Below are 25,569 nucleotides of genomic sequence, written 5' to 3'. Positions count from 1 at the left end.
AAGCGCGTAGGACTGACTGTAAAAAGACCATAAAAGAAATAAACTGAAATTGGTCTAATAAGCTTTCAGGCCAAGTCCTTTCCAGGTGAGCACTTCTAAAATGAGACGAGCTGATTAAGGTTCCTTTGGCTGACTTCTAGCTCTACCCCTGCACTTAGGAAGCAGACAGAGAGGCACTGGCAAGGCAGTAACAGTGATATTAGATGTCTACTCCAGGTGGGTGACCTTGGATAAACATTTCCTTCTCTGTGTTTTACTTTTATGTGCAGAGCAGGGATAGTTTCTCTGCCCTGTCTTTCTAGGGTAACAACAATCATCTACCTCAGTTTAAGCTGATTCCTGACTTCTTCCTAAGTCCCCAGATGAGATATGCTCATCTCATCATTATTGCTCAAGATAATTGGGGTGACACCATACTTCTAACAGGGCCCTGCCTGCTAACAAAGGTGATTCTTGCTCACTGCCCATCACTGAGCAGAAGCCTCACCCAAGGCTTCCCACCCAAGGTCTCCTGGCTCTCTAGAGAGAGACTGCAGAAAGGCCTGGATGAAATTGCAGCCTAAGGCTCAATCACTTCTGAAGAGACTGATGTTCAGTAGCATTCATTGTATTATGGGGAGTTCAGGGGCACATGGACCAGGCTAAATAGGCATTACCAGGAGTCCAAATAGCCGTATCCTCACTAGAAGCAGCAGGTCATGTCCCTGCCAGGAACACGATAAAGGGTGTGTGGATTCCTGGCGCAGCTGACATACCCAACAGGGACACATTCACCATAGATTTCTTCTAGTGTTGGAACCTATTTTAAAAATAAACATGAGCTCAACTCTAGAAGCAGAACATGCAATTTTAAATCTAGCCAAAATATTGCCAGCAATTCCTTACTCATCTTTCATCACCCTCAGCCACAGTTCAAAACTGCCAATCCCAAACACAGACTGTTTTAGATTAAGTACAGGCCCTACCAACCTAGTGTGCAGGGTCAGCTCTCACTAAGATCTGTGTAAGTTACAATTTCCAGTCAAAAAGAAAACCAGGCAAGTAGCTTAGAAGCCAGACCTGCTGTAGAGAGGGGTACATATCTTCTCTGATGATGCTGGCCCTGAATCTCCTTTGTACCAACCACAATGTAAAACACACATATGCTTATACAGTATGTCCCATTTTCAGTGCACAGATAAAAATATCTGCAAAATCTGATGAGGACAAGCAGAAAGCCAGGCCCTGGAACAAGATGCATTACCACACTTTCTGCAGCTCTCTTCAACAGGGAAATCAGGACAGTGCTTTGGAGAAGCCCTGCACTTTCCACTTCTTTTACCTGTGGGAGGAATAGCTTCCAGGGTCCTAGCTGTCCTTCTCTAAGGACAAAGCTTTCAGCCTCTAAATCTGGCTGCTGAATGATTCTTCCTGAACTGGCCTCAATATAACCACCCTGAGGGACTCTGCTCAAGGGAGCTGTGACACCTGCTGAAATAAATGTTACTATTAAGCACAATTACAGACAATATAACTTCAACCACTGACCAAGCTAGTCTTCCTCTCCCTGCTGCACATACACCAGGGGCTGCCTGAACAGCAGCTACAGCAGTCTGTAGGCCTACAGCAAAAGGAGGTGTTATACGTCCCATCAAGGCTATTCTAAAGAAAAGAAATAAGAAAAAATATGGTGAGAAAGCTGAACAAGACTGGATAGGAAGGAGAGAGAAAGCAGAAGTGAGAAAGTGTTGAAGACGAGCGCTATGCAGCCAGCCTCTGCTCAGTTAGCACTTATCTTATGAACCTAGAGGTTTTAAAAGCCAGGAGCCTGTCAAGTGGCAAGGGGAGCAGATAGCACCTGAAGGGTGATTGAAAACCCTTCAGGGCAATACTCTGGGTGCAGTTTCACTGACCTTCTGTTACTGGGATCCACATGGAGGCTGTGGTGCTAGAAGGGACCTGCCACATGGTTACATGTCCACCTGGGAAGGTAAAGGACCTGTAAGAGCACAGGGCAAAGTTATTCAGCTGGGGGCAGGCATCAACACTGCTTGCTGCTTCTCTGGGCTGCAGGATGGCAGAGTTGAAGTGGGTTCCTGGTTCCATCACAGCCTTGGAGACAAAAGCTACAGGTTGTTCAGCAGTGTGACGGGTCAGCGAAGCTTGTCCTCACTTGACTTGTCCTCACTTGACACAGTGCACTGATCTGAGTAAAGCTGTAGTAAATCAGTCAGACATACTGCTCTGCTGAAAAGGGGGATCCCCTGGCTAAACCTGTCCTCAGCAGGGGGTAGGTGAACTACTAGACATGCCAGTTTCCTGAAGCTGGGCATGGACCGCTCCCATTTGTGGAGTCAAGGCTCTCTAAGTGATATCCCCTGGGAACTGGAATACAAGACAGTCCCATGCATAAGCTTAAGGGTTGCTTCCTCTCTGAACTGTTACTGCAAAGATGTTTCCATACATCACCTGAATTCCAGCATCTTTAAATGCATTCCTTCAGGAGACTTACCCAGGCCTGCAGCTGATTGCTCCCACCCTGGGTCATAGGGCACGAGGGCTGTCTCCATCTGCTCAGAGCTGATGCTTACAGAAGGTCCACCTGAATGGTGCAAATCAGGCATGCAAAGAAACACGAACAGTTAAGAAGCAATCCAACAACAGTCTATTTTGCCAAATGCAGCAAGACCCTCATTTTCCCCCACGACTGAAATTTGGTCAAAGCTCTGTGAAGGAGCACAACAAGAATGGGTTTTAAAGGAATCAGGAATGGACTGGAGCTCAGAATGACATATCTGCATTCTAAAAATCCTCTTCACATTTTAAGGAAAAGGTTTATGAACTATTGTTGTGCTCCTTTAAACCACCAGTATTTGCTGCCTTTGAAAGGCACTCTGCATCCAATCCAGCACTGGGAAGGCTACAAGAAAGACATAAGCAATGTGAAAACGGCCAGGCAGGCAGAAGGCAAGATGCTGCAGTAGGGATGCACTGGATCCCCGCTGTATGTAGAAAGAAGCAGGTGCCAAATTTTTCACCACATGAACACTGGCATCTCTTTCATCCTCTTCAACAGAGGATAGAAAATGCTGATAACAGCAGTGATCACTGAGACCAGAGATGAAATAGCAAGTTGTGATCACTTGCCATTAACATCAGCAAAAGTGTGACAGATGCACAGAGTGCAAAGATTACATTTTGTTCCCAGATCAGTCTCTTAAATTCACATCCTGACCCCAAAACTGAGAGCTAAAACCTACTGCCTGTCTTATATTAGCTTCCATTTGGTGCCCTTCTGACTCTGTTCACCTTTCCCTGCACAAGCTTCATCAGCACTTCTTGCTGCTTGCGTCCACACTCTTCTCTATCCTTCTCTTCCCAGGGGAGGTTTTCAGCTTTCTGGACCACAACCCAAACCCATCAGCAAGAGACAAACCTGCAGTTTGTGGAGTGTAGGAACCTCTATATCCAGCTGTTCCTTTGTGTGGTCAAAGCACCCGCAGGGCACGAGTTGATGAGCTTTTCCATATGAAGATGATGGGATTTTTGACATCGTCGATAATTTGCAGACAAGTTATAGACCTGAGCAGGCTGCAGGTTCATGTCCTGAGCCAATCCCTCCTGCAAACCCAGGTGCAAAGAGGGAGCAGGGAAAAAAGAACAAGTAAAACTATCAAGTCTTCACCTTCAGTTCCAAAGGTAGCGAGGCAGAAGAGTTTTCAGACCCACCAGAGACATTTGTTCACTCGGTCTCCAATAAGTCTGTGTGGATTCCATTAAGGAGATTGATTTATAAACTCAAAAGCAGTTGGCAGAAAACAGATTTCACCCTGCTCCCCTAGGCTATTTGTTTGCTAAAGGAAGCCATTTAGTGTTATTTTATACAGCTATATTTAAACACGCAAGGCACGCTCTTCCCACAGAATGACAGCTTCACATCAGCAACAGAACGCTCGTGACACAAGCACTGATGCACTCACAACACCAAGGAGCTCCTATTAACCCTGAGCAAACATCTGTATCACATTCACAGAAAAACATCTGCTGTATTAAACTACATAAACTGAACAATGAGATAGCATAAATGAGGAGTGTTTGAAAATCCAGGCACAAGTTGCTGTCATATCCTGACCTTCTAGGACTTTTAGTATCTCTTCATGCACAACCTCATTATGCCCTCAATTCTGTTTGTTGTTGTTGTTGATGTTGTGTTTGTTTGTTTCTTGCTTAATGGAATTTTGAAAGTTGCTCCTGCTTTGTGAAAAGAAACAAACCATCTCTACGCTGCAGACCTTTACTCCAGGCCATCCCATCTTATAGGAGAAGGGCATGGGACAAACTGAGCAGCACCCACAGACTGCACAGCCTGAAGCTTTTACCTTGCAAGACAGTAGCACACAAGGGTTACTGAAATAATTCACAGGTTACTTTCATTACAAATTTGTCTGCATCCAGATAAGGTAGATACATGCTTACAGCAACAGTCTTCCCCCCCCCAGATTTTGTGAGTTTAATGTGATAAGTCACTATAAAATATGTTCTAGTGAGGCAAATGCAATTGCATAAGCCTACAGCCCAATCAAGTCAGAACTGTTTATCACCATAATACAGCCTCGTGAGTGAAGGTTGTTTCCCTGCCTACGTTCAAGTCCAAAATCAAACCTGTTAAAGGCCTAACAAAGAACTTAACTTCCCTTGATCTTTTTGTTCAAAGCAAGTGAAATTACTCAGCATCATTTTTCTTTCTTTCTTCTTCTTTTTTTCTTTCTTTTTTTTTTAAATTTATTTATTTTAAGGAAACTTTTAGGGAAAGATCAAACGTGGGCAATCCCAGCTCCACAAGGGCTTCTGAGGACAGATGTATGATGAGATCAGTTATAGACCCTTGATCACAGAACACAGTTTTTCTGTGGCAAAGGCACCTGACTGCAAAGTAGCGTATCCCTACCCATTGTTTCTTGCTTGGTTTTGTTGTCACCCCTGCAGCAAAGCTGCACAGCTGCTGGTGCACTTCATCTGAATACTTCCTATTCTTCATACCTTTGGGACAAAGGGAAGGAGGTGAGGATTCCTGTGCACACGAGACAGAAATAAGGACTCGTGTATACAACAGAGCACAAGATCAAGACGGACTCCAGAAGATTAATTCACAATCAAGTAAAACAGGCCTTTGTTTCAGGACAACCACTGCACACACATTGCCTTCCACTACACCAGCAGGAAATACTTCACTCACTGCATTTTATTGTAACCCTAACAACTTAAACCCCTATTTTTGTCTCCATAAAGCAAAGGAGAACACACATCCCTACCTCCAGGAGCATGCAGGCTGTGTTGCATTGCCCTTATGGGTGTGGACAAGCACACAAGCACAGACAATGTGGACATTAGTGAGGAAAATGCATCCTCTGCCTGCAGTCCACCATGGCCCCAGCCAGCTGCTCCAGAGCAGGAGGTGAGCCCTGCAGCTCCCAGCAGAGCTGCGCTGCCTGCTCCACAGCAGGTCCTTGGATTTGTTCCTTTTCAGCGTGGCCATGAACCGCTTCATGCTGAGGCCCCACAGAAAACCTTGTCTAGGCAATGAAGAAGGTTGTGGTTAAACAAAAACAAGTCTCTCCTATTTTTAGTTCCTATGGTACGGAGAATAAAAGAAACTTAACGCCCACTGCTTGCAGCTTCCAACTACTACAGCATTAAGCACAGAGACACTCAGGGGACAAGAAGGGTGCTGTTCTCCCAAGCACAGCAGGATGGACAGGTCAGGCAGCCAGCACAGCACCCGGCCTGCTCCCCATTTCCCCATGGACACCTCCCACAGGGCAGCACCACGCTGGTCTTTCCTCCCACCATAGCCTCACTACCTGCAGCCGGCTACATTGCCTGCCCTGCTGCCTGCCCAGCCTGGAAGGTTCTCCCCCCGGCCCTGCAGGTGTGAACTCTTGCTGACCCCTGGGCTCTGCACGCTCTGAGCATCCCTCCCTTCCCTCCCCCTCACCTCAGCACTTGTTCTGCCAAAGAGACTGCATGCACAATCCCTTCAGAGTAAGGCTGCAGTAGAAGAGATGATGAGTTACTGCTACAGCAGAGTATTTCAAGATATTAATGGGGATCAGACATGCACTGTTAACTCTAGCACACGTATGTGAACTGAATGAGCACACAGCTCAAACTCATCCTTCCTAGATGGGTCCCGCCTACTAACAGGTGAGTAGTTCCAATCACACAACAGAAAAATAGAATCATTTGAAGAGGAACGGACTCCCAAAGGACATCTGGTCCCACTGCCCGCAGTGCACAGGGACACCCACAGCTCCATCAGTGCTCACAGCCCCATCCCCGACCATGGGTGTCTGCAGGGATGGGGCACCACCATCTGTCTGGGCATCCTGTGCAGTGCCTCACCACTCCCATTGTAAACAACTTCTCTCCTTATATCCAATCTGAATCTCCCCTCTTTTAGTTTGAAACCATTTCCCCTCATCCTATCACACAGACCCTGCTAAAGGGTCTGTTGCTTCTTTCTTACAGAGAACCCTTTAGATACTAAAGGGCCGCTCTTAGCTCCCCCGGAGCCTTCTCTCTAGGCTGCACAGCCCCAGCTCAGCCTGTCCTCACAGGAGGTGTCCCAGCCCTTGGAACATTTTTGCGGCCCTCTTCTGGCTGCACCCCAACCAATCCATGTCTCTCCTGCGCTGAGGACCTCACATGTGGACACAGCACTCCAGCTGAGTTCTCACAGCACTGAGTAGAGCATAAGGGACAATCACCTTTAGGAACAGAACTGCAGCATCAGCTCTGAACAGCAGTGAGAAGGTGCCAGCCCTCCGCTGCCCTCAGTGCAGTGAGCACAGAGAACAGGAACTGCCACCCACCCAGGGTCCTGCACCCACCCCACGCCCACTTCTCCCACTCACTGTGTGCTGCCTTCCATTTGCTTGGACAATGACTGTGTACTGGAATGCAGGCACCTTCCTTTCACTGCATACAGACTTATCTTAACAATCCAATTCCTCCTTTCCTCCCATCAGACGCTTCGTGTGGTCAGTGCTCCTGAGTTCTCTGCAGGGTGGATACTGGCCCTGCAGGGCAGCAGCAGGCTGTGTGCTCCCACTGTGTGCCACTGTGGCTGCTGGGCTCTGACCACGCTGCACACCAGTGGCAGCACCTCCTTCGGTGACATTCTCTTTTACTTCCTGTTTCTGTATTGCTGTCCGGAGTTACAACAAAACATCAGGTCACTCAATTTTCAGCTTTTTTACTTATTTACACATATGAAATTTAACAGCCATCTCTCACACTTTATCATACATATTCACACAATCAGGTACACCTCAACAGGACAAGAGAGGGGCTGCAGCCTGCCAAGGTAGGCAAACAGCACCGCCCGCTTCCAGTGCCCACTAGCTGCCCCCATCACTCTGTGTTGAATGGAACTGCCCTTGAAGACCATTTGCACTTTTCTTGCTCTACTTCTGTTCTAACTGAAGTTCTGGCAACTGAGGACTGCAGCAACTTGACACCAAAAAGAGGTCCGGTGACAGGTGTGGGCAATCCAAGAGCTCAGGTTCTTCTTCCAAGGGCTTAAAGAAATTCTGTTGAATATCAACAGCTATATTGATCAGGTCCCCTTGGAGCCACAGGATGAAACCACCAGAAAGGCTCTTTTCCAGTCATTCTCTCCCCCTGCCTCCTTGCCACGAGGTAAAGCTTTCTCCTTACGAAATAAAGCCCCATCTCACGGAGCGCTGGCATGCATCTTATCCAGGCAGTCGGTCCAGAAGAGCACGAGCCGGCCGTCTTTGTTCCAGCAGAAGTCTGTGAAGTCTTTCAGCAGCCGATCAGCAAACTTCTCGTCCCCGGTGGCGCTGGACCGCCACGTTTTTGTCAGCATGGTGTTGTAGGCCCAGTTGTAGCCAATGCGCTCCTCACAGAACATGTTCTGGTTGGTGGAGCTGGTGGAGTTGCGCCGGCGTCGCTGCTGCCCACAAGAAAATTTCCTCTTGGAATATGGCAGCTGCAAAAACACTGTCCCTAAGGGAAACAGACAGGACTTCAGCCTCAGGCAGACTTAAGTCCCTATAACCATTAGCTGACTTACTGAATTTCTGTTAATTGCCTTTTAGCAAGGTAAAACAGAGTATACTTTTCCTTCTTTGCTTTCACACAGTCCTTCTTCCTGCAAACTGCAGCACTGAGAAAGAGCACTTAGTCTGGCCTTTCTCTTGGTAGAAGGGAACGAAGCAGAAGTGTAGGCCCTGATCCATCTTTCTAACCCTACATGAATTCCTGCTGTCTTCTGCAGTCTTCCTAAAGCTCTTCTCCCATCACTGCCTTCACATTTCAGCAGCCCTCTTGAACAGGTTATTTCATTGCAATACACCATGCATGGAGCTCAGACAAAGGAGCTGACAGGATCACTTTGTAAATGTTGGTTCTAAATACTCAATCCATCTCCCACACAGTGCATACAGGTAGAGAGATATCTACAACTGACCTTAAGCCTGTGAGCACAGCAATGACTTCTCCCAGTTCCTTTCCCTTCTAGCTGCTATGTACACATTTGTTTATTCTGCTCTTGAAATAAGCTCTGCCTTATTTCTTATTATTTCTCCATCTCCTGGAAATAAAAAGTTTCAGAGACACTATAAAGTAAGATTTCAAGCCAGGGCCATTCATTAGCTGCAACACTTTGTGCTTCTCATACCACCTTGTCAGTTTTCTGGTTTGTGCTGGCTGATGCAGCTGCTTGCCATCTAACTAGGGACACAATGAGGACAGACATCACTGACATAAAACACAAAGTGCATGGCAAACTGTTCTTCTGTTTATGATAGCCTCCTCCTTGCCTCCAGTGCCTGCCAAGTATTGCTCACCTGTGACATGGATATACTGAGGCTTGTTCTCAGCTGGAAAGTTGAATGCAGAAGCCGAGTATTTATCCTGCACAAATCCAAATCTGGAGAAACAAACACCAGAGAAATAAAAAAAACTAAAGAGCCACACCAGCTATAATTCTGTCAGCCCAAGGCAGGGGCACAAAGGAAAACCTTCCATTATCACAAAGGCTTCTTTTTCTGTAGTCCGAAGGGGGAAAGGGACAGAGAGTTGAGTTGCTCCAAATGTCCTCTGCTCTTGCTCGGTATGGTGTGAAAAACTGCAATGCCACACACTGATCTTTGTCATAGCCTCCACAGAAACAAGGGCCTGTAGAGCAGTTCAGGAGGGCATGGAGCAGTATCTGACTAAATGAAGTAGTTACTAACAAAGGAGGGAAGAGCAATAGTCAAGAAAAACAGTCAAGCTGTAACTTTGTGACTTTGTTCGTGCTGGGTAACATTTCACATGCAACTCAGTGCAGCTCACCTTCTTTCTATGCTAATGAAAGCATATTTCCAAGATCAAGTCCATTCCAAAAGGCAGTCACTCTACCACGAAAAAAGGCCCTGCCAGCAGCACTGTGAAGCAAGCTGGCAGTTCAAGCACACAGAAGTATAGAAAGTTTACAGCAATTCCTTCTTAAGTGGGCCCAACCTCCTGTGTACAGTTCATATCCCACACCTTTGCTTTTTCTTAATCGTTGCCTGCCATCCAGATCAACACTACGTTAAGCACACACGAAGGAAACAACTGTCCCTACTCAGAGAAATGTATTTGCAGCTTGTCTTCTTCCAGTTTAGTGCAACAGAACCTTCCAAAGCCAATGCCCTCCCACATCAAGAGCATGGCCTGCCAGTGACAGGGTGAAACACTGCCTACCTGCCTCTGCGCCCACAGGGGCACTTCCAGACATTCTAGTTACATTTTAATCTCAAAACTGGCAAGCAGACTGCAGAGGGCCAGACTGCATGGAACTCAAGTCACACAGGGGTGGCTGTTCAGTGTAGGTCTTCATCCTCCATTCTCCAAAGAGGTGTGAACGTTTCAGTCATTCTGCTCTGTACATACCTGTATGCTATTGCTTCCTGCAGGAGATGCATACGGTCCCAGTATGTTTCTGGTTCAAAGCCTGAAGCAAACAAAAAGGTTATCTAGTAAAGACACTTCTTTTCCTTCTCTTTAAAAACTTCAGCTCTCCTCAGAACACCTCTGTGCATTTTAGTTTTTCTAGCAACTTCTTTTAATCACACTGTTTTCTGACAACTGATCCCCAGAATGCCAGCTTATCAGAGATATTGTTTGTATATATCAGCAACAGATTCATCCCTGAATTTAGCTTTTGTATCTCCAGAGATGAAGGAAAGGATCACAATGGGGTGCGTGGGAGGGGACAAGGAGGAGCGTGGGCTGAAGATGCAGCACACCACACAGTGCACTGAGAACAGTTCAAAGTCAGAGAGGCTGCAGTGACATCACAGCAGATGGAATTGTCACTGACTGTTCCACATTTAAACCTGGACTCTGGGTTATAAAGAATTAATGAAAATAAATAAAACATGCATTATTATTATTTCAAACAGAGTCTTTTACTGATTGCACCCTCTCACAATGCAATGCTGCCTCACTATATGGGGACAGAGCTCGCTGATCTTTGAGCTCCCACCTGAGGCTTACCACAACAGCATCACACAGAAAGGTGACGTCACACTGCAGAAAAGGAGATTGCAGTTTCTAGCTCCTAATCTCATGTGCAAACACTCTTACCACGAATGTAACCATGGCAACAATAAAGAGGGTTGTGAAAGCCTAATCTCACAGAGAAGGATAAACAAATGCAGTATACAAATTCAGAGCAGCTCTGGGCAGGTGCATAACATCACATCAAACACAGCAACTACTTGATATAGGCTCTGTGAGGGTATGCAACATTATGGCACAGATCACCAGAGAGGCAACCCCTCCTGTGCCTGGGAGCTTCCTGCTGCCAGCTGCATATACTGTTGTGCTCAACAGGCTGCCAGCACCGTTTCCTCTGAGCACGACTTTCCTGAGAGCAGCTGCTGAAACCCCAAACCAGGCCCTTCCTCCAGCTAACATGGTTTGGTTAACGAGGTTCTTCTTGTCAGCTGTCTGCCAGGAAGGACCTACTTGCAGGAAAAAACATCAAGGGTAGCACAAAGGAACAAACGTCTCTTACCATCAAACAAGTGCTCACTACCCTCCTTCAGCAAGCAGCTAACATTGAGTGGGATGAACAGCTGAGCTCGAAGTGGGTCTCCATACAAGTAGCTGGGCAAAGCGAAGGGGCCTTCCAGGACTGGAACCAGAAGGAATCCACAGGATGTGGCTTTCCGATGCCAACCCTGAACCTGTGGAAAGGATTGAAACAGTGACTCACATGACACATGGGGGGCACCAAGGTGCACAGGAGCAACTAATTCCCCAAGAATAGATCAGACAGCTCAATTCTCCACTGGCACAGCTCGCTTTGCATGGCAGACACACAAGTGTCCTTGTAAAAGCAGTACAAGCACAAGGCTTTCCTTTTTTAAGTGCCACATCAATCAGAAAGCACTTTAAAATAGGACATTTTTCAGGAACTGATTCAGCCTACTTATCATCAGTGGCTAAGCACTGCTGCTTTACTGGAACAGTGCAATAGATTTTAAATTAAAGCAAAAACTCAGCCATTGTTTGGCTGAGTTGGGTGAAACCTGGTACTAATAGTTTGAGTTTTAAAGAAGATAAAAGAGCAAAAAAATCTAAACATTAAAAAAAAAAAAAAAAGACAAATACTGCTTGCATTTGCAATTTGAAATATTCCCAGGAAGCTTTAAAAACTGAAATGCACTGCTGAACAGGAAGATTCCATTGCTCAGAAAAGCCTTGTCCTAAAAGGAATCCCACTCAATTTTAATTTATTATTATTTTTTTTAGGCTTGGGTCAAGAAGGAACACAACACAAAACAGATTCCTTTCCAAAGACTCCATTCAAGGTCTAAAGTTTGCTCAGGTGGGACTTAAATACCACCTCCACCCTGCACTGACCTCTGCACAGCACGAATGGAGCCCTCTAAAAGCAGAACTGTCCTGCAGACATAATGACTATGGATTGCATGATAAACACTGACCAGATGCAGCAATGCTAATGACCATCAGCAAAATTACCTGGAAATGGAAAAGGCAGCAGATCCAACTCCTCATGCCTCCCCTAATGCTTTCCACCAGCTCCACATGACAGACATGATCCTCAGCAGTATGAGGGATACAAAGGCCAGAAGGGCACTGCTGTGACTACCTTGCACACAGGGACTGACTCTTACCATCTCAAAAAGAACAGCTGCAGTCACTGCCATCCAGTGTAACTTGATTTCAAAGGCAGCATTCAAGGAGAAATTGCCATGATAGTAACAACTGCACCACTCCAGCCGGTCCGTGCGGTTATTCACATCCACATCAAGTGTCACCGTCCGTTGCTCAGGCACTGTAGCAGCTACACAGCCAAGGAACAGGGGTACATTTAAAAGATGCACTCAAGAGAAGGAGGGAAGTTGGGTAAAAGAAAAACAAAACAAGACAAGCTACTCGAAATGAATTTGTCCTCCCACTCCTCCCCAAATGTTTTTGAGTTGCAGAATAGTCCCAGAATGCTGCCTATGTAGATCAAAAAAGGCAAAAATAAAATAAAAGTATTGCTCAAATGGGGGGGGGGGGGGGCTAAGTCATAGAATTATCTTCCCAAGAAATGAACAGGCACTTAAGTTGCAATGAAGATACAGAACCAAGAGTCAAGAAGCTCATCAATAAGCAACTGGTGGCATCAGAGCAAACAGCAAGGCAGCCCCATCTCCTTCACAGCCAGTTTGGTTTTAGTACCTCTATGTGACCCCATCAGAAATCACATGGTGCTGCTGCACAGGGCAGGAGCATTCCAGGACTTCCTAGAGCCAAGGGAGATTAGAAATTGAACTTTGTGTGTCTTTAGCCCCATATCAATATCCCACATTACCACGTGGCTCGAACTGCACATACAGTGCTTTTTGTAAAAGCAAGAAGTCAGCCAAGACACATGCAGCAGTGTTAGCATCACTGCAATACTCCGTGCTGCCTTGCAGTAAGTGCTGGAACAGTGCCCAAGATCCATCTCCTCCTGTGCCCTACAGCCCAGCACCCCAGTGAAAGAAAATCCCAGGTATCAAGTAAAAGAGAAACGGAAGCAGAGGAAGTGGAAGAGACCTGTGTGGTGTCACAAGGGGACTGCGAGGTCAGGGACAGAAACCAGATCACCTGAGCTTCAGTCCGAAGTTCTGCTATGAACCACTGCTGTCACTTTCAACTTTTCTTTGTACAAGAGAATCATTTCACATTTCTATAGAGTTAAATACTGACAGAAACGAAGGGCTGCAAAACTACTGTTGAAAAACTTGTGGGTTTTTTTTTTTTCTTTTTCCTTTCAGATTGATGCACAAGGGATGGATACTGCTATTTCTTGCTTAAGTAGAGGCTCACATGCACTCTTTTATGAGGTCAACTTTTAAACAACCTCATCATTTAATGACTTAATGGCAATAAAAAATGGTTGAAGTTGGTCCTGAAGTAGATGGGACAGTTCCCACCTCCATTTCTACTCTAAGTTGGCAGGACACAATTTTCAAGGTTAAAAGCCAATATTTTATATTGCCATTACTGCAGCTTAGGAACAGATAAAAATAAAGGAAAAATGGAAGAACACCAACCAGCTTTGTTTTGTAAATAAAATCCATGTTTGTCTGCTATAGTCAAACAGAGCAACATCTTGGATTCCCATTTTCTTGCTCCTTTTCAGTGGATTATCAACATGCATTACAAGATTACAGTGTCAGTTTTGTAATGACTTATGAATCCCATTCTGGGGCAGCGGAAAGCAAATCCCAAAAGTGAAAGCAGCTTAGCTGGGCAGATACCAGTTGTTAGCTGTCAGTTGTAACATTACAGTCCAGTGTGTGTGAAGCAACACACAGTGAAGAATGAGCTCCCTGCTCCCTCAGGCTGTTCTTTTTTCCACACAACACAACCTCCCCATTAGGGTTGGAGTCCGCCTCTCCACCTTGCCTGCAGCTGTAATTCAAAGGCAAAGCAACAGGAAGGCAGTCCAACCAGGTCAGCTAATCACAAGGACCTTACAAACAGATGTGAAATATCCACGTCACTGAATTTAAAGCTTCAGATTGAAACCGATTTAATTCTGATCGAATAAACACCCTGCCTTTCATAGACCCGACTTTAAGAGCACTCACCTGCTTCCAATTGACTTGTTCTAGCAAGTATTTAACTAAGGATTTATTGAGTACATCGGAGAGGAGCAGGCAGGTTATTCTCCAGTCACAGACTACACTACATACATGACTAAAATGGCTAGTGCATGCATTGCTATAAATCGGAAGGGACAAGATTAAGTGTATCACAGGTCAGACTTCCACTGGGAAGGAAAGGGGACAATCACTGGGCAATAATAGGGGAACTGGGAGGAAAAAGATTTTAGAGATCCGTGGAGCTTGTTCCAGAGCTCCCAATGCTTGCATGCAGTTTTATATCACAGCCTGACATTTAGGGAAGGTGGGGAGGGGAAGAAAGAAAATCCACAACCAAATCAAAGCCAAGAGAGGAACAAATGAAGTCACGTGGACCAGATGTCATCTGGGTTTAGTAAAGCCTTGCCTCAGATGAGCTGGTAACATTTCTTTGGGAACCCTGTTTAGAAGAGGGACAGCACAGAAACATCAGTTGAAACAGTTCCTTGGTAAGGAAACTGGATCTTCCTCCAGGACACTTATTCCTCAAACAACTATGTGAGCTATCTGGAGGTATTTTTCATTATTCCAAGAACTGCATGTTAGTTAAACAGCAGAACAGAAATAATCACAACCGAAATGAATGTTACACAGGTGTACACTCCAACAAACACCGTGGGAATACTGCTGGCTCTTTGCCCACTTCCCCAGGTGCAAGCTTATGAGTCTCAATTTTCTCATCTCACAAAAGAGAATAGACATAGAAAAGTGAAGTGGTTTCTTGGCCTATGTAGTGAGTAAGAGATCAAAGGAGGAACACGATCCAGCCCAGGCCCCTCCAGCCTCCACAGTGCTCCTACACCAACCTACGTTCAGGCTTTGGCTCTGGCAAATCCTTGAGCTAATGAGGTTGGATACTGGCCAAGGCAGCAGATTTATCGTGTGACAAGGAAAAATATCCAACATATGTTGGCTTCAGGGAATTAACCATTAGTTCAGACTTGCATCCTTAACACTTTCCCACTTCTGATGCTGTTCCTCTTCCAACAAGGCTTTCAGAAATACACAAAGATGACTGTAATTCCAGATTTAGGAGATACTGCAAAAGCAATAAGAAGCTTCTCTTCAGAAGGTCAACTGTACAAAACAGGAGAACAACAGAAGTTTTTATCCCTAATCGAGATGGGCTTTTAAAAGGTGTATCTAATAAATCTGAAACTACAATTCCATAGCAATTATTTCTCTGGTAATTTTAAACAGGGAAAGGGGAACAAAAGCAAGTGAGTCAGGCTGGCCTGGAAATAAAGAGATGACAAAGCAACAAAGTCAAGCATGCAACCAGTATGTTTCACGGGCTGTTAGTGGCAGCATTATAGTTCACACATTACAAAATTTCAGACATCATAATGGTTTCTCATTCAGGAACACTATTATCTTTGATATGCAATCCCTGCTGCTTCTACGCTGCAGAGACAATTTGTAGCTGGGCCTCCCAGGCTTTAATATAGGGAGTCTCTCTATCAATGATTCAGATTAGCCAAGAAGCCTGGAGCACATAATCACAGAAAGCTTCTCTAGCACATCTGGATCAGACTGGGACTCTTGCCATCGAGAAGCAACTCAGCATGTCATTTCAGGCAGTTTGCCTGCTTGGCTGTTTCACAACAGATTGAAGAGTTCCTCTGGATCCACAAGAAGGCAGGTTAGTGTTCTCCTTCGTGAGTTCTAGAGGATGCCATGGCAGTTCAGTAACACACAACTCTTTCACCATACTTTGTTTCAAAATAAATTCCAGTACTCAGAAGCAAAAATTGCCCTGCCCAGCCAGTGAAACACACCTCGGACATTTGAGTTTACCTGCAAGACACATGGAAGGCCAGCATGAAATCTGCAGCTTTATTGCTGGTCCACGTGAGATCATACCCTTGGCTGGCTGCTCTTCCCCCTTCAAACTATCCCCGTGAACTTCCCCAGCTGTCACCTGTGCTGTGCATCTACCTAATAATGCAGCTGCCTGGCTCCGTCCTCCGAAACTGCGGCTAAAGGAACTGTGCCTACTTGCATAGGAGGCTGGGCGGCTGGGCAGCCAGGGCAGGAAAAACGCGGGGATTTCCGAGTGCAGGAGCTCTTCTGCCACAAAGGCCACCTCAAACCATTTCCTCTGGAAGGCAGAGAAGTCATCCATGGCAGCTGTGTGCCACATGGCAGGCTGCTGCATGCCCACTGAATAAAAGGCAAGGGGAGGGACAGAAGACCATTAGAAACAAGTGCTCGGGATCAAGAAAGAGAAGATCTTTCTAAAAATGGGTAAGGAAAACAAAAATATTAGGCTATGTTGTCTGCATTTTTTTTTCTTTTTAAATAATATTCCCAAAGCCTACATTTCCTCAATTCTCTTTAGAGCAATGCTTTTGGTTGCTCCCAAAGTGCATTTCTGCTGCAACACCCATCAAGAATCAAGTACAGCTAGCAATTACACAAAGGAATAATGAGGAATGCCTCGTAACACAATTCTGACCTCGGTCAGGTTCTTTGTCCACAACAATCTTGTAAAAATAAAAGCCATAAATAAAGGTTCGTAAAGCTTCTCCAGATGCATGGACAATCAGCTGCTCTTCTAGCATTTTCTGAACAAAAAAAAAAAAATAGAACAAAACAACACAATGAAAAAGAAGTCATTCTTTTAGCTACACAAAAGATTATTAAGGAAGAGTTGGAAATCAGTTTTCTCTCTGACATCTTTTTGTTCAGATGTGTGCCAATGGAGAACACCAGCAATGTTATCTCTTGATATTCAGCAAAGGTGCCCAGTCCTCATCTTTTGGAGAAACTGCATTTGACTTTTCCATAGATGTCTGCCTTCCTCCCTTACCATGCTCTGGATTTACAGATGGATTCACGGGGAGAGTTCAGAAACATTCTAGGTTCTCCATTAATTAATAATGGGATCTTAGTAGAGCAATGAGCTCCAAAACATTTCCAGCCACTGCCCAGACACAGCTCAATATGGAAGACAGATTCATGAACACAGCCAGCATGTGCTTCAGCACTCCTAAGACAGAGGACATTTGCTGATCGTATATGATCGTTATACAAACAACTTAATTAACCAAACTAATTACTGCAAGACACAAAAACACCACATTGTGGTGCTTTGTGGTTCCAACACAATGGAGAGTTCATGGTAACTTGCAGCTAACTGGAGTTTTATGCAGAACTATCACTACGTATACGAGTGCTACAATAACATATTTACATTACTACTGAAGACCACACTGCTGTTTTGTGATATGGAATCCTAAAAATTCAAACTTTTCAAGAGAAAATGATTCTTTGCTAAGATATAAATCAAGCAGCACTAGGGAATGCATATTTACTGTAATTTCCATCACCAACTAGCATCTATCATCTCAGAAGTGCAGAAAATGTTGGTAAAAGTTACTTTCAGTAGTGACTTTGTGACCTCGTGTTCTGTTGAACACATTTTTCAGTATCCATCAAGAGTAGGATTTTAATAAGAAACAGGAATTAGTGCAATGCTTTCCTCCACTATTCTACTGTCTTCAAAGAGTGGGGTGTTTCTGGCCCTCTCTGCTCCCTGAGGCAGTTCCCTTACCTGCATTATGTCAATCGCCATGGCTTGGGTTTGCACACCTTCCACGTTATTCACCAACCAATGCACAACTTCTGCACTGATGAAACAGGATGGAGAGAGGCCCTTCTGCTCAGAGAGCAGCTGGATCCCTGTGCTGAAACACAGCAAGTCAAACACGTTAGCACAGCCTGCTCAACAATTCTGTTTAATTACTAAGACAAAAATCACTGTTGGGTGGAAAAAAAAAAAGAAGAGCTAAAGATAGAAGACAGTAGGTGCACAGTGTCCCCAAAGTGGAATTTTTGTTTGTTAGTTTTGGGTGATAAGATAAAGATGACATTGACAGCACTTCAGTGTTATCCTCACTGAGATTTCTCACTTTGGCAGGACCAGAACTCCAGTAACTGAAGTCTGTACTGCAATGCTGGTACCTCAATGTTTAAAGATCATTGCTGGAGAGATTGGAACTGAAAGCAAGAAAAGTTAGAGAAACTCTTTCACATCTGACATCACAGGAGTTCTCCTGTAAGTGAGACCATGCCCCACATCCACTTACAAAACTTGGAGACAGATGTTAAGCATATTTGGATTAAACACTTACGTAGGATGTTTCATGGCTTCCAGAATCTCCATCAAGGTGGAGGACGAAGTCAGAGAGCTTACTGAGCACTGCTGAGAGCTGCAAAGCAAACAGACCTATGTTCAAAAAGCAGGGCAGCTCGCCAGATTTGCTCCAACATGAGCACTTCAGAAAAATACTGATTTCTCCTCTGAACAACGACTTAGTTACATTTATTTCCTTTTTCATTCTAACATGGACAACTAGAGGCATTACACTCCTTTCTCCCTTTCTCCCCCTGAGGCTGTCAGGTTATTGCTACAGAGACCCAATTCACACACGTGGGATGAAGACATAGGACAGCAAATACTCTAAAACGAGCTTTTTCTTTTTTTTTTTAAACTTTAATATACAACTACAGGAAGCAGGTGCTGATACAGTTTATTTTTGAAGTTGCTTCCTCCCTGGTGTCTTTCCTCCAGGTCGGATCCTCTTGGATTTCTACAACCTACTCCACCCAATAAGGCCTGCAGGGCTCCCTTTGTTGAACAGACAGAAGACAGATGTCAGTGATGTCAGTTCAAAGCCTGGCCTTCTGCTAACAGATTTCAGACACAGAATGTCCTCATTTCTAGAAGAACGAAGCTCTTTTTGGAGGTGGAGCAATGAGACCTTGGTTCATTTAATTCTGGAAAACTGGGTTGCAAGGCTTATTTTTCACTACTGCTCTTTCTGCACATGGAAGAGTCTCGTGACAAATGCCTTCTAGTGCTGACAGACACAGCACATCTTGTTCTCAGGTTCCTGTTTAAGTGCCTATTCCACAACACCTGAAGGAGGAATCTACTGTGCAGCACTACTGTGCTCCTCTTACCTGCCCTCTGCAGCACCAGCTGTTACATATCCTTGGTCTGTTGTGCTCTGGGAACTTCCCAAGCTCTGAGTGCTGCCCCTCTCGGCTGACTGCCCTGTGTTTATCAATGTATTGGCATCTGAGGTTCCAGGAACTGATTGATCTATAGAGACCTGCACAGAGTAAAGACACATTTATAAGATTTATGATGTAATCTTTCCTCCCTTTCCTTTCTTCCCCTGCCCTCCCGATTTTCCATCTCAGCTTAAGTTTGTTAATGACAAGCAGTACTATAAAGCTAGAACAAGCATACAGTGAAAGCATAAACGCAGTCTTTCTTTTGTTACCACCACAGAGCTGTTGACAAACATAAATTTACCTATGCTGGCATTCCACAGTGACCCTGGTAAAGATGAGGATTGACAACTGTGTTGAAAGAACCACTGACAAATTAATAATCCCAGTCCCAACCTGACGTTTTCAGTTTGAGTAAGTGTGATTATAAACATGCAATGGACAGAACAGGAAATTTAGTCACTATGAGAAAGTAGTAAGTAGTTAGAGAAAACATTGTCAACTCTCAGACAAAAATATGCAGATGTACTACACAGAATTCAAGTTTCATAATGCACGGAATCAGTTCATCTTCCTTTCTTCCTTAAGGCAGTACTGGGAGGCTGGCTGGCACCCACCCACACCTGTGTCACTGAGACAACAAGAACATTTTCCCCCTGCAGGAACATTTGCACTATTCCACAGTAGACTGAATAGTTCAAAAATTAACATAAAATCTTTTCAGAAAGAACATGAAAGATTCGGCAAAGTACAGGCTGTAACTGCCATCTGTCTTTAACACGTATGGCTCAGGAAAGACATTATATAAAGCTAGAAAGGTGGGGGAGAGGAATACGAACAGCAGAGTAACTAAGCAACTCAAGTTAGTGTAAATATGAGGGCTGATCTGCCATGATGAATCCACAGCATAAACACAGCTAAAAAAAAAAATAATCACAAAGCTGGTAGTTTGATTTAGAGGTCTGACAGTGAGACCAGAATTCTTCATATTGTTTTCCATTTCTTCCATCCCAGGGATCTCTCATGCTGCAATGGCAGGTGTCCCTCTTTGAGCAGCCAGAAATGGCAAATGCTGACATGGAATCTACAGTCCCCACACTCAGCTAAAACCACTCTCCCTTCTCAGAGCTCACTTAAACCAGCAGTATTTTCTACTGTTATACTGTATTATTGCTAACTCTTAACTGCTGTTAGGTGTACAAACAGCTTCTGTCACAGTGGCTCTTAAATCAAGATGAAAACAGTATTTTCTGCCCTCAGTTTTTTTAAGAACTCGAGGACACAGTTTGATTTGGATCTCTCACAGTCAAAGACCACACAAGGAACATAGATGAGAATGGGGTAAGTAAGCTGTTGTCATTTCACTTAGCAAGGGAAGTTGGAAAAGCAGTACTTGGTGAAACACAGAAAGAGAAGCTTCAGTAGTTGACAAGACAGTAATGCAAAGGACAGTAATGCAGGGCACAGGAATATCCAAGGCACACCAAAAATATTGAACGGTAGAAGGAAAGGGTCACATCCTCCACCACTGGTCACTCTGTCCTTTTAGCACTGCATCTCTCAGCAAGCAGATCTGGAAACTAGCCAAGTTGCAAGCTCAAGACAACCAATGCTTTCCATTGCCTCAATCCAAAAGCCAGAGATGACAAGACCCCATTCAAAACTAACCTGTGAGAAGAAAGTTGAAGCTGAGCGAGGGCTGCGAACAAAATCCATAAAGAAGGCCCCATCCTGAAGGCATCAGAGGAAGTAGGCCCATTAATGGCACCAGGAACAAGGAGATGAAGCAAATACAAAGTTGTGGTAGTACAAAAATGACCACAGAGAGAAAGTAAGAGGAGAATGTAAATCCCAAACAGATCCAGAACGTCAGGTGCAGCAGAATGCAGAGAATCAGGAGTTACAAACGCACCCTTGCTTTCTCTCTCTGTACCAAGATATTGCTCTTCCTCAGCACAGATGCTTTTCCAAAGTTGTGAAAAACACACTGACCAGAAGCCAATTCAAAACTGTGGCCTTTCCTCCACACTTTTATAAGAGAAAGACTTGAACTCTAGAGTAAGAGGGTTTTCATCCCAAATGCAAAGTTAAACAGTGATACAGGAAATTGCAGAACCACGTGTAATGACACACATACACAGTAGGCCAGCTTTTTTCTGGTCCCAGTCATTCAAACGATACAGAGGGAGAGGCAAAGCAGCTCTTTTCAGAAAGCATACTGCTCCTGTCAAATGCAGGTCTGGCACGATGTAAAGAAAAAGGAAGAAAAATCCATCAAAAGATCTTCCAAACACTGTATTTAACACTTCATGCAAAATCAAAACAGGCACTGCCTATGCTATGCTCCCTGCCTACTAACCAGCCCCAGATGAATGTATCTTTTGCTGCTATTCAAAGACACGTCAAGATTTCTTATCATAAAAGACAATGCAGTGGAACTCGACTGCATTTTCATTCTCTATTTGCAATTCTTTATCCTGTTCCCTAGGTAAAATATTTTGTCTACCTTGCAGCTAAGAGGATGCTTACATGCAAATGAAACATTTCATGGAAAGAATCAATAGCAGGGTTACATGGCTGGCAATTTACATAGCACAGAGATAATGCCAGGCAATGTATATCCATTAGGGCAAAGAGTCAGCAAAGAGATTCTGCAGCAGACCAATTACTGCATTAAATAATTATGTATTGTATAGTAACTGGCTGAAGTGACCTGTCAGTTCTACTCTGAAACAGAAGTGGAGCCAGGGCTCAGTTTTGACCTGGAACAATTCCAGTGCTCGCAGTATCTCAGGAAAGGATTTGCTCCTGTGGCTGCTGACAGAGCACACAGCTGTGACAATTTGTCAGTACTTGGGCTGTAAGTCTGTGGGCAGCAAACAAACGTACCTGTGCTGTCGAGCCCTAACAGGTCTGTGTGTCCTGGACACACACAACACACACGCTTGTTGATGTTTCCAAGTGCCTGCACAGTTACCAGATAAGGCTACCTGTCCAGTGGAACCCTTCTGACAAGCATAACTCATCAATTTGCAGACTCCAACTTACAAGAGGGGCCTTGTAAGAGCAGTTCTTGTAAGGGGCCTTACAAGAACAGAGTAGAGGGGGACAATCACCTCCCTGCCCCTGCTGGCCACCCCTCTTCTGATGGAGTCCAGGATAATGCATAACAACTCCACTCACATCTTTCTGTGCCTTACATGAAATTTTCACCGGGTTCAGTGGTAAAAAGAAACATTCATCATTTCCATATTTAAAAAGGGAAGGCACTCGCAGCACAGTTCACAGGAAGGCTGAGGAATAGTATAGCTCCTTAAGGGCCTGAAGAAAGCAAGATGACAGTCTTCTCCATCCCGGAGTATAGTTAGTGCAGGAAAGACATCAAACTCATGATCCAGGAACACACCTTCCTCAAACAGAAGTAAGCAATTGGAGTTCCAGCTATTAAGATTCCACTGAAGCTTCACACATGGTTTAATTCTGCTCCGTGAGACAGTCACCATGTAGGTGTAGGAATGCACTGTACTGTTTAACCTAAAATGAAACTCTGACTGAAATGAAGCGTGCTGCCAGGAAAGGAAATGGGCTAATTAACAATTGCCACCATGTAAATTAGCACAAGAGAGTTTAGCAAATGCTGAGATAAGCATCCCAGAGATTTCATCAGTGTGCAGTCATTAGAGCACAGTTGTGCTCCAAACTCTTCTTTATGCCCTCACACACATCCTGGGCACAGGACCACTAGCTGAATTACAGAGTTAAACATGGCATGAGGCAGTCGTGTTCTTAGAATAATAATCCTCTTTACTTAAGAATTTCTCAAATAATAAATAGTAGGTATAAAAAAGGACCAAAAATGCTTTACCTTACGAGGGCTGTCCATGTAGGTGGGTGTGATAGCAATGCTCCCACTCTCTGAAGGCTGCCCAGAGCTCTTCCCAGAGAGCATTGCTGCCTGCTGCTCCCCCAGACTCCTAAAACAAAGGCAGGAATTCAGAGTTTGATCAAATACTGCCAGTTCTGCCTGAAGACAAGCGTTGGGGAAGGGAGCTACAGTATTCTCAGACATTTGCTTCTCCACACTCTGAAGCACAGAACCAATCCAATATTTTTTTTTAAGTACTTCAGATTTTTTTACCCACACAAACGAAATAGTTCCTTGAACCTACTCAAATTTCTTACCATTACAACTATAAACATCTCTTATTTCTGACAGCAAAAGTGTTACAAATTGTTTTCAGCATATCTGGTATTAGCATTCTGAGTTTCTTTGAACCATTCTAAAGTTTCAGAGGCATTTCAATAAACATCAACAGTACAAACAAGATATTTTCTTTAGGCTACGTTCATTACCCAACGTTTCTATTGAGCCTACCCTACAGATGTGTACACTTCTGTATCCATATGAGCTTAACTGGAACAACTGCACTGGCAAATCAGAAATGATGACACATCTGGTATGTGATGGATTGCACTTCTAGATTCTCCTTGTTCCTTTTCAGTCTTTTCACTCTAGAAGTACTACAGAAACATAATAGAAAGAAGTTCCAGGAAAAGCCCAGTACACTCTGAGCTCTGCCACAAGGTTAGTGGAGAAGCAAGATCCCACACCACTCCCTTTTTCAAAACAAAGTTCCCCTGCCTGCCTTTAGTCAGTCCAGGTGGAAGATATGCATGAAAGATATCTATGAAAGATAGCCTACATTTTTCCACACACCCTAACTGTAGAAACTCACTTCTGATTGGCTTCCATCTCCAGCAGAGCTGAGAGTGCTGAGGTTCCTTTCTTCCCAATGGGAGGCCCAGGCTGCTCCAGAGAGTGGGTGGGGAGCGGACCAGCAATCTGCAAGCCTTTCATGGCAGACCCTTTCTAACAGAGGAAAAAAGAAAGCACAGACCTGAACAAGCCAGGATTAACTAGTAAGCAAGAACACAGCATCTCATGTCAGCAGGGCTTTACTAATCAAACTTTAAAAATGGAGCTAAACTACAAGTAAATGAGAAATGGACTGGTCTGATGTTTTTGAAAGGATGCTGTTGACAAAATAAAACATATATTCTCCTGGTAACAAGGTGGCTTTGCTCCAAAATAAACCACTCCATTCAGCATGTGAATTTAAAGAGAACTTAATATGCACTAACCAGTTTCTCACAGTTCTTTTTAAAACCACTGTTTACCAGGTATTCATCTATACGGTTCTCTTTTCTCAATCCTTTTTCTAAGTCCGTAGCACACATCCAACCAGATAAGAGAAGTCTGCAGCCTCACTCTTTCACAGCTCTCTTTTCACCAATGATCTGCATCACAAGCTGCAGTGTGTCCAGGTTAACCACAACCACAGCACAAAGCAAAGTACACTTGCAAATAGGTGACACCAGGCTTATGGCACGGGCAGAGCAGCTGGCTACAGCCAAGGTATCTGTGCAGAAGAGCTTGACTTCTCACCGAGTGAGCTGACAGTTCCAATTCTGTTTCCAGCCACAGCAGTACGTGGCACCCCTTCCAGGGGAGCTTAATTAGTTTAATCAGTTGAGTAGCAGCGAGGTGCTAATAAGACCACCCTGTTTTACATCTGAAATATGTCATCCAGCATGGCACTGTGCTGTATGTCCAGGTACAGGCTCATTTTGGATTGTCTCAGCTGTTTGGATTGTCTCAGCTATTTCTGCTAATGCTTCATTAGACTACGCAGAGAAACCCAAAGTTAGGGAAAGAACTCCGAGGTAAGCCTGCATCTTCTCACCCGAATCATTCGATCGGATCGATGGCGGCGACGAATGCGGTTCAAACCTTCCACGAAGCGAATGAAGCCATCGAGGAGCTGCCACTCCTCCTCATCAGAACGGGGCTTGTCTCCATACACATCACAGTGCACTTCTCCCTCCATAATACGCTTTGTGGCACTGATGCAGGCAGGCAGAAGGAGAAAGCGAGTCCTCCAAAATTTCAGTGATTCAATAAGGCTGCAGGAAGAAAGGTGGAAGACATGGAAGTTCAGCAGAGCTGCCTGTGAAGGATTCTACAGTAAGTAAATCTATCAGCTGTCAATTTCAATAGAGTGAGCATCTCATTCTGTTATCTGTGTGCGACAGAAGGTAGACAAGCATTGAAGTGGTCAGCAAAATGAATGCCACTGGGAAGTATTGCAGCACACTAAGAAGAATGTGTGAATGAGAAGAAAAATCAAGGCCATCCTCAGAATGAATTGTATCACAGGGAAGTATTTTCTGATCTATAAAAGGAAGGCTACAAAGCCTTTTGCCCCCAAAAAATAAACTAAAAAAAGGAATGTCTGTGGTACACTTCACAGCAGCAAGTGCTTTGGCTGACACCTGAAAAGAAACAAGGATACAGAAACAC

General features: G+C 44.5%; 1 protein-coding gene across 13 annotated transcripts in view; it reads right to left on the bottom strand.

Moving 5' to 3' along the window:
* Window positions 1–7,218: 7,218 nt before the first annotated feature.
* DEPDC5 (DEP domain containing 5, GATOR1 subcomplex subunit) overlaps window positions 7,219–25,569 on the bottom strand; it is a 42,002-nt gene continuing 23,651 nt past the window's right edge. For 6 of the 13 annotated variants that reach the window (XM_052689590.1, XM_052689589.1, XM_052689593.1 and 3 more), the window contains 14 exons: window positions 24,953–25,172; window positions 23,945–24,078; window positions 23,074–23,182; window positions 20,877–20,939; window positions 19,155–19,306; window positions 18,323–18,400; window positions 17,743–17,875; window positions 16,645–16,753; window positions 16,125–16,349; window positions 12,180–12,349; window positions 11,054–11,225; window positions 9,925–9,985; window positions 8,853–8,935; window positions 7,219–8,010 (listed from right to left, as the gene is read on the bottom strand). In XM_052689590.1, coding sequence (XP_052545550.1) covers window positions 7,715–8,010; window positions 8,853–8,935; window positions 9,925–9,985; window positions 11,054–11,225; window positions 12,180–12,349; window positions 16,125–16,349; window positions 16,645–16,753; window positions 17,743–17,875; window positions 18,323–18,400; window positions 19,155–19,306; window positions 20,877–20,939; window positions 23,074–23,182; window positions 23,945–24,078; window positions 24,953–25,172 — 2,005 coding nt within the window. In that variant the 3' untranslated portion in view covers window positions 7,219–7,714. Of the gene's footprint in view, window positions 8,011–8,473; window positions 8,597–8,852; window positions 8,936–9,924; window positions 9,986–11,053; window positions 11,226–12,179; window positions 12,350–14,045; window positions 14,587–16,124; window positions 16,350–16,644; window positions 16,754–17,742; window positions 17,876–18,322; window positions 18,401–19,154; window positions 19,307–20,876; window positions 20,940–23,073; window positions 23,183–23,944; window positions 24,079–24,952; window positions 25,173–25,569 lie in introns of those variants that run through there. The other 7 variants (XM_052689596.1, XM_052689597.1, XM_052689598.1 and 4 more) reach the window with 4 other exon arrangements.

Source organism: Tympanuchus pallidicinctus, unplaced genomic scaffold (assembly GCF_026119805.1).
Source record: "Tympanuchus pallidicinctus isolate F22 unplaced genomic scaffold, pur_lepc_1.0 scaffold25, whole genome shotgun sequence".
NCBI lineage: Eukaryota > Metazoa > Chordata > Aves > Galliformes > Phasianidae > Tympanuchus > Tympanuchus pallidicinctus.
Note: the sequence above shows the minus strand (reverse complement) of the source record. Positions and strands in the feature narration are given on the sequence as shown.